Source organism: Gadus morhua, chromosome 4 (assembly GCF_902167405.1).
Source record: "Gadus morhua chromosome 4, gadMor3.0, whole genome shotgun sequence".
Classification (NCBI taxonomy): Eukaryota; Metazoa; Chordata; class Actinopteri; order Gadiformes; family Gadidae; genus Gadus; species Gadus morhua.
In genome coordinates, this window is record NC_044051.1 from 19,202,451 (window position 1) to 19,215,244 (window position 12,794).

General features: G+C 44.3%; 1 protein-coding gene across 3 annotated transcripts in view; it reads left to right on the plus strand.

Annotated features, from left to right (window-relative positions):
* Positions 1-12,794, plus strand: part of LOC115542176 (torsin-1A-like) — a 98,705-nt gene that overhangs the window by 1,820 nt on the left and 84,091 nt on the right. For 2 of the 3 annotated variants that reach the window (XM_030354334.1, XM_030354331.1), the window contains 2 exons: positions 9-130; positions 10,657-11,250. The exons of the other annotated variant lie outside the window; for it this stretch is intronic. In XM_030354334.1, the coding sequence (XP_030210194.1) occupies positions 9-130; positions 10,657-10,886 (352 nt within the window). In that variant the 3' untranslated portion in view covers positions 10,887-11,250. Of the gene's footprint in view, positions 1-8; positions 131-10,656; positions 11,251-12,794 lie in introns of those variants that run through there. 3 annotated transcript variants of the gene reach the window in all.

Genomic DNA, 12,794 nt, shown 5'->3' on the forward strand with positions numbered 1-12,794 from the left:
CCTGATAGTAATGCTGGGGGAGAAATCATCAGAGAGAGCACTCTGGTTTCCTGGAAAGCAGGAAAAAAAAGAGAGGAACTCAAGCTGGAGGATGTGAAGACAGCCCTGTCTTCGGTTGTTTTCGACTTTTGTAAGTCTGATACTTTAAGATGAGCGTTCTGTGAGGCTGGTGGTTGTGCTTTTGTAACCGGTACCTGGTGTCTTTTAATGAACAATGTTACTAGTTTACAATCAATAATCAATATATGGGCTAGACTACCAGAAGATTCTAAGGTTCGTTAAGGAGAGATATGGTAACTGTCTGCACCAGAAATGACACACTGAAACAAGAGATATATATTTCAAAGGTAAGAGAATTTTCAAAGCTGTTCTTTTTCTCTCTTACCTTTTGGTTTTATTTATTTAAGTAGGAAAAATGATAAACGGAACAATTATACCTAAATTGATTTAAAATAAAATGTGGAAAAGATTAAAATGATCACAAATACCTTTCTTATTTACACTCTTATTTTAGGTCACCAAAAGAGTCAACCCTTTCAAATAAAACTTAACCAGGTTTCAAAATACCTCTGAATACTTAAAACATCCCTAAATAACACATTTCAATTACACTAATAAAACACAGTAAAAATATTAGATCAGCCTATTTACAATATCTAAATAATTCAGTCTCTTGTCCCTACACTGCTGCAGAAACGATTAGAATTTGCCTTATTGTTCGTGGTCCAATAGGATCGCTCTGATGGGGTAGCTCGCCAGTCTGCACACCGCTGCGGGACCATAGGGAGGGCGAGCAGGATACAGACGTTCCAGGGTTCAATATCAAGGGTTTTGATTAACTGCACAGGCTTTTCGGGACTTTTAGTGGCGGGGGAATCTCTGTTCTTTAGGTTACTATTAAAAAACGGTAGTCTATCGTCGAATCTCATCTGTGGCTCGTCCCGAATAGGACGAATCTGCGTATCTGCTAAAAAGAGGCGGGTCTAATTTCTGATTGGCTAACTAAGCCAAACCAGTTGCCATGCGACTTTGTTGAGTTACAGGTGGTTTAACAAATCACACCATACTATTTAGATTCAATAATTTAAATGCATTCATTTGCAATATTTTCCCAATATACATCTTTATCTCATTCTGTGGCACTATTTAGAACGACAATACACAAGCCATGTATTTCTTACTGGTTAGTAACAAACTTTTAAAAGGGGTTGTGATTTAAATCGAATTAAATGAAATGGTGTCATGTAATCCTGGGTTACATCCTCCCCTCCTGAACTTATGCACGTCCCGTTGCATCTAAGTGTGTGACTGGTCACTTAAGGTGGGATTCTCGGGCAAGCTGAAATGGGGACTGATAGCCGAATTAGGGCCATTTAATGAGGCCGTGAAGGCTACACTAAGGCTCTGCAACAGTGTCTGGATGACTAGAGTCAGAGGATTCCCAAGCTCACGATAGTGTAGTCTGTCTGGCTGTGCTGGGTTCGACCTGAGGGAATGTCCGGCAGTGCCATTCACTTCATTGGGCTGATCATTCTTCCTTTCAATGTTGCTTGGAGGGGTTTCAGCGTCACACTCAGTCACATGAACAGGCAGAGTTATTTTTACTTTGTTTGAAGCAAATTCTGGAAGTTTGGGAGATTCTTGAATCACAGTTCTCTGTTCAGACACTCCCTCAGAAACTTCAGGTGAACCTTCACTTGCAGGTTTGGCTTCAGGTGAGTTCTCTTTTTCAGGTTCCACTTCACGTAGGTTCTCTCTTTCAGGTTCCACTTCAGGTAAGTGGTCTCGTGCAGGTTCAACTGGAACAGGGTGCATCTCGACTGGCACAACTACATTGTGCGGCGTCTCATGGGTTGATTTCCTCTCTACCAACTGCACTGGTCCTGTGTTTGACAGGATCCTGGTTTCAAACTCCACTCTCATTCTGGTAGTGTCGTGATGCACTGCCTCATCCTCTAAATCCGAGAAATATGTTGCCTCCACAGGGTCTTCAGCATTTTGGATGTCAATGCTTCTCCGTGTTCGAGGCCTGCGGACTGCTTTTGGTGTAACTGGTTCATCAGGCATGGACACAGGTAGAAAACCACAGGGTAACAACAAGTCACGGTGCAAGGTCCGGAGAGGCCCATCTTTGTTCTCTGGTCGGACTGTGTACACAGGGAGGTCACCAGCTCGTTTGACCACTACATGCACGTCAGACTCCCATCTGTCGGCTAACTTGTGTTTCCCTCTTATCCTTACGTTTCGCACCAGAACACGGTCGCCAGTTTCAAGCGTTGAATCGACGACTCTTTTGTCAAATCTCCGTTTGTTACGGTCTGCTATCTGTAAGGCGTTCTTGGTGGCAACTTTGTAGCTTTCCTCCAACCGACTTCTTAGATCGTGCACGTATTGGGAATGTGACTTGGGTGGCTTGATGGCTGGTAGCCCAAAAGCTAGGTCGACTGGTAGACGAGGTTGTCTCCCGAACATGAGTTCATATGGGGCGAATCCAGTCACATCGTTCTTTGTGCAATTGTATGCATGTACCATCGGCTTCACAAAATCCTTCCAGTGTGACTTGTTCTTGTTTTCCAGCGTGCCTAACATCTGGAGGAGTGTCCTATTGAAACGCTCCACTGGGTTTCCTCTTGGATGGTATGGCGTTGTTCTTGTCTTATGAATACCTGCGAGGCGGCACAGTTCTTTGATCGTGTGTGACTCAAAATCTTGCCCTTGATCGCTGTGGAGTCTTTCAGGGAAACCATAGTGAACCAGGAAGTTATCCCATAGGCACTTGGCTACTGTTTGAGCTTTTTGATTTGGAGTAGGGACTGCAACGGCGTACTTGGTGAAATGGTCTGTGATCACAAGAATGTCTTTGGTGTTGCTTTGGTCTGGTTCCAAGGAAAGGAAATCCATGCAGACCAGTTCCAAGGGTCTACTGGTTCTGATGTTCACTAGGGGGGCAGCTTTTTCTTGGGGTGTTTTCCTGCGAACACAGCGTTCACATGTCTTTATCTTTTCCTCCACATCCATGGACATTCTTGGCCAATAGAACCTGGATCTTACGAGGTCGATGGTTCGCTCTATACCTAAATGGCCTAAGTCATCGTGTAGACTTTTTAACACTGTAGCCCTTAGATCTTTAGGGAGTGCCAGTTGATATATTATATCCCCTTGGTCTTGTCTTCTCCTGTGTAGGACTCCATTTCTCATCTCCAACCTGTTCCATTCTCGTAACCAGAGACCAATGTCAGGAAGTTCTCTTCTTAGGTTAGGAGAAGGCTTCTCTTTGGACTGCAGGTGCTCTATGACTGCCCTAAGGTCTGGGTCTGTCCATTGCTGCTCCATCAAGTCATCTTCAGACAGGTGAGGGATTAGAGGGAGGCCGTGGTCATTCTCCGTTAGGAAACCATTTGGTAGAGCATCAGAGTGGAGAGCAAGGGATTCAACTAAGGTTACTGATGGGAGTGAGAATCGGGGGTCTGCATTGGGGTTGTGGACATGATGTCGTTCACAGATGGCACTCACCGCTTTTGGAAGAACAACCTCTGTATGTTCTGGATCTGTCAGATGGTGAAGTGTAAACTGCTTGATTCTCTCCCTTTCTTTCTGTGACATTAGGTCATCTGTGAGCTCACCATGAGGGCGTCGAGAAAGTCCATCTGCATCTTGGTTCTGTTTGCCTGCTCTGTACTGGAGCTTAAACGAGTAGGTTGACAGATTTGACAGCCACCTGTAGCTTGTGGCGTCCAGTTTGGCCGATGTCAAGATGTAAGTAAGGGGGTTACTGTCTGTTATAACTGTGAACTCAGTCCCATACAAGTAGTCGCTGAATTTTGCAGTGACAGCCCATTTAGGGGCTAGGAATTCAAGCTTGTGAGCAGGATATTTGGCTTTGCTCTTGGTGAGCCCTCTACTTGCAAAGGCTATGGCTCTTTTCCTCCCATCTTGCTCTTGATACAATGCAGCGCCCAGACCAGTGGTACTGGCGTCTGTATGCAATATGTAGGGGGTTTTGGGGTCTGCGAAACCTAAAACAGGAGCAGAGGTGAGCTTTTCAGTCAGGGTCTCGAATGCTTGTTGACAGGACACTGTCCATCTTTCCCCGAAAGACTCTTTTGGATGGAAGTACGGACCGCTCTTCTCCTTTACTTTGCTGCTGCTACTGCTTTTCCAGAGAGGGGGGTACCCTGAGGTGAGATCATTTAGAGGTTCAGTGATCTTTGAGTAGTCTTGAATAAACCTTCGGTAGTATCCAGAGAATCCAAGAAAGGATCTTAACTCTTTGAGGTTCTTTGGCCTTGGCCAGGTTTTTAAGGCTTCAATCTTCCCTGGATCTGTCTCAACTCCATTTTGTGACACAATGTGGCCCAGATATTTGACAGACGTTTGGAAAAACTTGCATTTTTCTGGAGACAGTTTCAGTCCATACTCTTTCAGACATTCAAGGACTTGTCGCAGCCGGATTTCATGCTCCTCTAGAGTGTTCGAGAAGACTATGACGTCGTCAATGAAGACCAACACTTCCTTCCTGTTGAGATCACCCATACACCTCTCCATTAGTCTTTGGAATGAGCTGGGCGCATTTGTTATCCCTTGTGGCATTCGGTTGAACTCCCAAAATCCGAGAGGGCACACGAATGCCGTTTTCTGCTTGTCAGCCTCTTCCATCTCGATCTGGTAATAGCCCGACTTCAGGTCAAGGACTGAGAACCACTTTGAGCCAGTCATTACTGAGAAAACTTCTTCCAGATTGGGCAATGCGTATGCGTCTTTTATTGTCTGGGAGTTGAGCTTCCTGAAGTCAATACACAGGCGTACTGAGTTGTTCTTCTTTCGAACTACCACTATGGGTGATGCAAAGGGGGATTCTGATTCGCGGATGATGCCGGCTGTTAGCAATTCTTGAAGGTGCTTTCGCACTGCATCCACATCCTGCGGGTGAATTGGTCTGGCTCTATGTTTGAAAGGAGTCTCATCACTTAATTTGATGTGATGCTTCACTTTATCTGTATAACCAAAGTCAAGATCATTTTGAGCAAAGACTTCAGGCATGGAGTTCAACAGCGATGTAACTTTGTCTTTCCATTCAGGTGATACAGGAGAGTCACCAAAATCAAACTCCATCTTGGAGTGGGCAAATTCTGAATTGCTTTGATAGGAATTACTTGGGCTCGTGTTTTGCTCTTTTGCTATTATTTGTTGGATAGCATGGACCTCAGCTAGCACAGTCTTTGGAGGAATCACTATGTCATTCTTTGTCTCGTTCTTTATCAGGACTGGTAGGTGAAAGGATCGTTTAGCAAGTAGGGTGTGTAAGCAGCTAGCCACCAGCAAGCCATTGGGCAGCGAGGACTGTGTAGGTGGTTCCACGGTGACCCATTTTTCTGTGTGAGCTCTGTTCACATGGATTAGCCCATCTAGGACCACCGTGCAGCCTGCTGGAACGATTTCAGGTGTGTTTCCCATTACTTTCACCCATCCAATGGCATCAGTACTTGCTTGCTTCTGTCTCACTTCAAGAATCTTTATAACAGCTTTGTAACCATCAAGTGCTGACTGAGGGCGGCCAATGTTCTTCTCACTGTCCGTCCACACCAGAAGCGAATTGAGCGACCAAATCGCCGGAAGTCATTCACTTTCTATGGGCAAGAGCGACCAAAGCGACCAAAGCGACCAACGCTACCAGCGGCCAAAGTTGAGCGACCAGAGCGTCAAAAAGAAGTTGAAAACTTTTAACTTTATGCAAATGACTATTATTCGCTTCAGCGGCCAAACACTGACAGCCAATCGGAATGTAGACGCTCTTCGCTTGCGTGGAACCCAGGGAACATCGGCAGACACTTTGGTTCCTACCTACCTTTATTCACTCACTGAACAAAATGTCGGCTGAAGTATTAATCGCGGCTGTAACTGGGCACCCGGTGTTGTACGAACCCACCTCTTTTCAGTTCAGAGATCGAAACGCCGTAGTGGTTTGGATATCAAGTGATGATAAGCGGGAGTATTTATAGGCTACATCTAGAACGTTCGTATTTAAGCGGGAATCATTTTAATTTGCTCTCCATGCCACCAATTTAACCAACCAATCGCGTGTAGCATGCTTTAAACAAAACCAAAAAAGTTTTTGAAATCGTCACATAAACAAACTAATCGACAAGACGAGGGATAAATGACAAGGGATATATCTAGTCTAGATAGATAGAAAGCCTAGTCAAGTCTTTATTAATACCAAACGACACAAATCGTCGGGAATCCATTTAGGTGGTTCAGCCCACACAGGACAGTAGCCTACAAGACCACACAGAACAAGTCTGACTGGACATACACACAATACATCACATTAAAACTAGACACGCGTTGATAGATAGATAGACAGAAAAGCCTAGATAGATCGATATGTTCCATTATTTGCCTTGCGGAGCCAACCAGTCCTGTGCGCGTATGCAAATTAGCCATGTGCGCAAATGTCTATTTGTTTTGAATGCGACGAATGAGTGCAGATCATGATTTGCAGATCCAGATCAGTGAAACATATTTTAACTACTACAGCACGCAGGGTTTTTTGTTCTCGGTTGTAATTAGCCTACATTTTAGGATTTTTTTTGTATTGGGGGGAATCACTGTCCTACTTGTTGTCGAAGCACTTTATCGAACAAGCAAAACCGTCTCGGCAATATGGCCAAGGTGTATGGGAGAGTTCACTATTTGATATGGCTGTCTGTAGGGCCTACTAAACGCATACGGCTCCTTTAAATGCGTCTGCATAATTGAATTGTACGTCATGAGCGACTTGAGCGACCAAAGCGAACAGAAAAATTCGCAGCGAAACTTTGTGAGCGACCAAAGCGTCTTTGACGCTTTGGTCGCTCCTGGTGTGGACGTACAGTCAGTATAGCTTGAGTAGAGGACATCTAGTGAGTTGGTACCAATGAGGATCTGGGGCATGTTAGTCATATCTGGAACCACTAGCGCCAATGTTGGCACTTCAGTTTCAGTACCTAGAAACTCTTTGGGGAAGGTCAGACTCAGCTCTACATATCCAAGGTAAGGCACAGCTTGTCCATTTGCTCCTTCAACCTCCAGCAGGTCATTCAGCGGTTTCATTCGATAGTTTGATAATTGCTTCTGGTAGAATGACAGGGGGATTGTGGTGACTTGAGATCCGGTGTCTATCAGACAATTTACTTCCTTTCCTCCAATAATAATCTGAGCTGTGCACTTTGTTCCCACAAGCCCCTTTGGCAGTTCGATGAATGATGGTTCATGTTGAGCAGAGTTGTTAGTGACTTTTTCAATTTTCTTTGGGCGCTTTTCTCTCCTGAAAGTCTCTGTTTGCCCTTCAACAGCGACTTTCAGCAGTTTAACTGATCCCACTTGAGTTGCTTGTCTTTACACTGACGCCTCTTTTCTTCAACGAGGGCAGTATTTGGTTCACGTTCACAGCTTGGTGCAATATGCCCATCTTCACCACAACGGAAACAGTACCAAGGGCGAGGGCGGTTTGATGCCAGTCCACCAATACTGCGCTGCTCTGCTGTTGTCTGGTATGTGTTTTTGGTCATGTGAGGGCTCTGCACTCCACGCGTTGGGATTTGACTTTGGAGCTCAGCGATCTGTCTCTTTAAAGTAGTCATTTCAACTTCGGGACTGTCGATTTCACCTTTTTGAGGAGTAATGTTCATTGATGCGACTTGAGCTTTGATTTCTTTGACTTGTCTCTTTAATTCATTGATCTCCGCTGATTCAGGATAGCTTGTCTTGTTCTTTGGTTGAGGAGGTGATTTCAGAGTAGAAACTTGGGATTGAAGATCCACAATTTGTCTTTTTAATGCATCAGTCTCAGCGACCGCAGCATCAGAGTATTCACTGGAGTTAACAGCTTGGCGGTGTGTTGCAGCTCGTGGCTTGAATGGCACAGGAACTTGCTTTTGTAGACCAAGGTGTCTCCTCATCCGATCTTCCTTTGAGGCGTGTCTGTCCTCCTCCATCCTGATAAGGAACACCAGCTCGGCGAAAGGAGGAGGTTGTGTTTTTTTCAGTTCCAATTGAAGGTCTTTAATCAAATCATGGTTCCAACAGCCTCTGCAGAATTGTTTCAGAAGGCTGCGATTCCTTTCCCCTTCTGCAATGCCACTTCTTCTGATTGCTGTACTCAGGATAACTTGCAATCTGTGTAGGTAGCTTGATGGCTTCTCACCATCGTTCTGCAGAGTGCTCATGAACTTGGCAACCAGGTCGTCTCCATCTTCCACTGAGCCGTAGACTGAGTCGAGGAGCTCAAGATACTCTGAGGGTGAGGCGTGAGGAGTGAGCTGCCTGATAACATCTGTGGCCGGAGGCAGTAAACTGTGTAATATTTTCTGTGTTCTGTGTAAGTCAGAGATGGATGGATCAATCATCAAAAATTCAACACTTGCACGCCAGGTATCATAGTCTGGTTCACTGTTTGGACGTGGGCTTTTCCCTGAGAAGACTCGAAGGTGGAATGAGACTTTCTGGTGTGACGTGGCAACATCGTTCTTTACAACGTGTTCAACAATCATCTTTTGGACATTGGGGGGGATTACATCACTCACAGTGAAAACTGGGTGGGTCTTGGCAGCAGCATCTCCTCCTGCTAAGTTGAGGTGTGCAGTGTTCATTTCTGGTCCCTTGGCTGGGTTTTTAGGATCTGGGTTCCACAAGGGAGAAGCCTGTGGTGAAAGTGCAGGGGAGCTTGTCTCTCCCTGTGTGATCATCTTCTTAAGCTCCTCCTGGAGCATATCTTGAAAAGATCTCCCACTTGCTCTAGCAATGTTTTGCAAAGCTTCAAGATATCCCTCGGTGGCGCTACTGCTGGCATCAAGTGTGGTGACACTTTCTAGAGCCTGCACTGTGAGCATGACTTCTGCGTCATGGGGGGTCTTGTACATTAAGGGCAGTAGAGGTCTTAATGTTAGCATGGCAGAGCTCTCTTGAAACTCAATTATCACATGGTGATGGAATTTAGAGGTTGGATCATCAATAACTAAGTGGCGATTTATGGGGCCATGAGTCTCTAAATCTTCTTGAACTTTTTTATCTAAGTTAGTATTTGTGATGCCACTAATAATGACTGAGTGTGGGACATTTACTTTTTCAGTGTTCACTATTTCCATTTTAAGTTTTGAAAATAAAACAGTTTTTTTTCTTTTAGTGTGTGGTCACTCTTGGTGCAAACACGATATCTCTCCTGGCTAGCTCGCCAAAGTTTATGTAACCGGTACCTGGTGTCTTTTAATGAACAATGTTACTAGTTTACAATCAATAATCAATATATGGGCTAGACTACCAGAAGATTCTAAGGTTCGTTAAGGAGAGATATGGTAACTGTCTGCACCAGAAATGACACACTGAAACAAGAGATATATATTTCAAAGGTAAGAGAATTTTCAAAGCTGTTCTTTTTCTCTCTTACCTTTTGGTTTTATTTATTTAAGTAGGAAAAATGATAAACGGAACAATTATACCTAAATTGATTTAAAATAAAATGTGGAAAAGATTAAAATGATCACAAATACCTTTCTTATTTACACTCTTATTTTAGGTCACCAAAAGAGTCAACCCTTTCAAATAAAACTTAACCAGGTTTCAAAATACCTCTGAATACTTAAAACATCCCTAAATAACACATTTCAATTACACTAATAAAACACAGTAAAAATATTAGATCAGCCTATTTACAATATCTAAATAATTCACTCTTGTCCCTACACTGCTGCAGAAACGATTAGAATTTGCCCTATTGTTCGTGGTCCAATAGGATCGCTCTGATGGGGTAGCTCGCCAGTCTGCACACCGCTGCGGGACCATAGGGAGGGCGAGCAGGATACAGACGTTCCAGGGTTCAATATCAAGGGTTTCGATTTACTGCACAGGCTTTTCGGGACTTTTAGTGGCGGGGGAATCTCTGTTCTTTAGGTTACTATTAAAAAACGGTAGTCTATCGTCGAATCTCATCTGTGGCTCGTCCCGAAAAGGACGAATCTGCGTAACTGCTATCTGCTGACGCTAAAAAGAGGCGGGTCTAATTTCTGATTGGCTAACTAAGCCAAACCAGTTGCCATGCGACTTTGTTGAGTTACAGGTGGTTTAACAAATCACACCATACTATTTAGATTCAATAATTTAAATGCATTCATTTGCAATATTTTCCCAATATACATCTTTATCTCATTCTGTGGCACTATTTAGAACGACAATACACAAGCCATGTATTTCTTACTGGTTAGTAACAAACTTTTAAAAGGGGTTGTGATTTAAATCAAATTAAATGAAACGGTGTCATGTAACCCTGGGTTACACTTTACCGTCACTAATGGCCATGCATCACATAAGGGCCAATATTGAAAACCACACTCAAGTATATTATTGCAATTATCCCACGGTTACCAACAAAATAAAACATAATTAAAAACCTCAGCATCAAACTATTTTATGCGAACATGCATGCCTTATGTGAACATGCAAGTTACTTCTGAATTAATTAATGTTAAATTCCTTATTTTAATGACAGTATCTGTTTTGAACTAGCTTCCAGGGATAACAGATGAAAAATTGCCTGTTTGGATAACTGGCAGGTTTACATAAATGCACTCAATGTGGACTCTCTCGTTTTACACCGTACAACTAATCATTCACTTTTTGCAGATGGAGAGAGTAATGTGGTGGACTTCTTCATCCCATTCCTGCCCCTGGAACGCCAGCACATTGTCCAGTGTATTATGGTTGAGATGGTAGCCATGGGCCTCCAGCCAGACCATAATAAGGTCTGTGAAATGGCAGATAAAATCGTAGTTTACATTCCTGATGATGAGAGACGCATCTCTGTCTCGGGTTGCAAGAGGGTTGCCAGCCGGCTGAGGCACTTCATGCAATAAAACAAGGAAGTTCCTCAGCCGGCTGGCTGAGGCGGCAGGCTTATTTCGCTTAGCCTCGCTACTTTAAGCTAGAGTTGCGTTCCATCAACGTGAATTAGGGACTCTCAGCTAAGTACCCATGGCAATTTTTCCGCCCAAACTAACCTGGTCGGTACCAGGCTAACTGTCAGGCTTACTTAATCTGTGTTTCAGAGAAGTCCCATCTGTCGGCAACAAGTGTACCGTCAGATGGTTCTGCCAAGCCCAGTCAAAATTTGGTATAAATGTACATATGAATATAAAGTAGCCTAAAACAGCATATATTTTAACTAATATGATTAAATGATGCAAATAAAATAATAAAATGAATTGCTATCTATTGTTACCGTGGATATTTTCTCAACACATTTTTATACAAAGCCATGCATTCTTAAAGCCTACGTCAATGAATTCTTGCCGTTGGCTTAATTTTGTAATTTCCTTTATAGAATTTAGGCCTAACAATTGACTTTTTATATAATAAATATGTCTTTCAATATCCCTAGAACCCAAATATAACTTCCAACAACCCATGGTAAAGTTAATGCTTTAATTTTCCTATAAAGGCCGCTAAGAGGCTTAGGTGGGCTCCAGGCAGTTACGCGTCCTTCAATGAATCCAAGTCTGTTGATGAATATTGTTTGAGAGTTTATTAGAAGACCGAATGACAACTGATGAATGAAAGCATCTAGAGGGTAATGAAAACAAATAAATAAAAGATAAAGTGATGACGATGACAACGCTAATGAGGGTTGTTACTGGCGGTTGTTTGACGGTAGTTTGACGGTAAACAGAAAATATAATCAGGAGCACCACTAACCCCCTTTGTCTCTTACCCCCGCCTGCCTGAGTGCCCCGGTATATAGATTAAACGACACCCATGTGTCAATTATAGAATTAATTATTTTTTACCCGTTTACCATTTTTGCCAAGAATGGCTGTTATGTTTCTTTGCCTAGGCTAATTTAATAAATGGCATTTATTGAAGCAACTTAGTTTTTGTCGTTTGTCTTTTAAATGTGGACTTTTGTTGATTATTTAATTATTAGTGAATAACCTCCGGAAGATATTCCAAATGTCCGATATTCTGGAATTGTGTCTGACATTTGTCCGCCCAAGAAAAAGTCTAGCCTGGTCCGATGGCTTGAAGCGTCCGAGGCGCCCTCGCGTCCAAATGGGACATGGGGGACCACGGTTGTGATCGCCTCAGACCATTTCATAAAGTAGTCCATGGCCACGAGGACTAGCGGTTGCCAGAGTCAGTGACCAGAAATGGCCCCATGACTTCCACCCCCATTTGCTCTATCAATGCCCCGGCAGGTACTGTTGGCAAGTGGCATGGCAGTGCTAGGTCGCTCCTTTCTGCGCCGTGCAGGTGTCGCAGGACATGCAACTCCACGTCCCATCGACGTCCCGGGTCTTGGCGTTCCCGTAGTGCCCCACACCCAACAAGCCGTGGGCGATCTTGAGGACCTGCAGACGAGGCACAAGGGGCCCCAGCAGTTGCAGGAGGTCGCCCTGCACCCTTGGGGTCAAACCTCCTCCGGTACACCAGCCTGTCAGGGAGCTGAAAGCAGCCCCATTGCATAGGATCCACGTGTGGGAAGCATGGTCAGTGTGCGCCAGGAACCGGTTGCCTTGCAGATATTGCCTGAAGTGCCACACAGCCACAACCACAGCCAGCAGTTCCGGTCGGGTCATATAGTAGGTGTGCTCAGCCCGACTCATTGCATGGCTGTGGTAGGAAACAACATGCTCCCCAGCCTTCCCCTGTTGTGAAAGGACTGCCCTGACTCAAATGTCGCTGGCATCGGCGTCCATGACGCAGGGCCGCTGAGCGTCGGGTATGCCCAGACTGGGGCTTGGTGTGGACCGCCTGTGGCCTGGTGA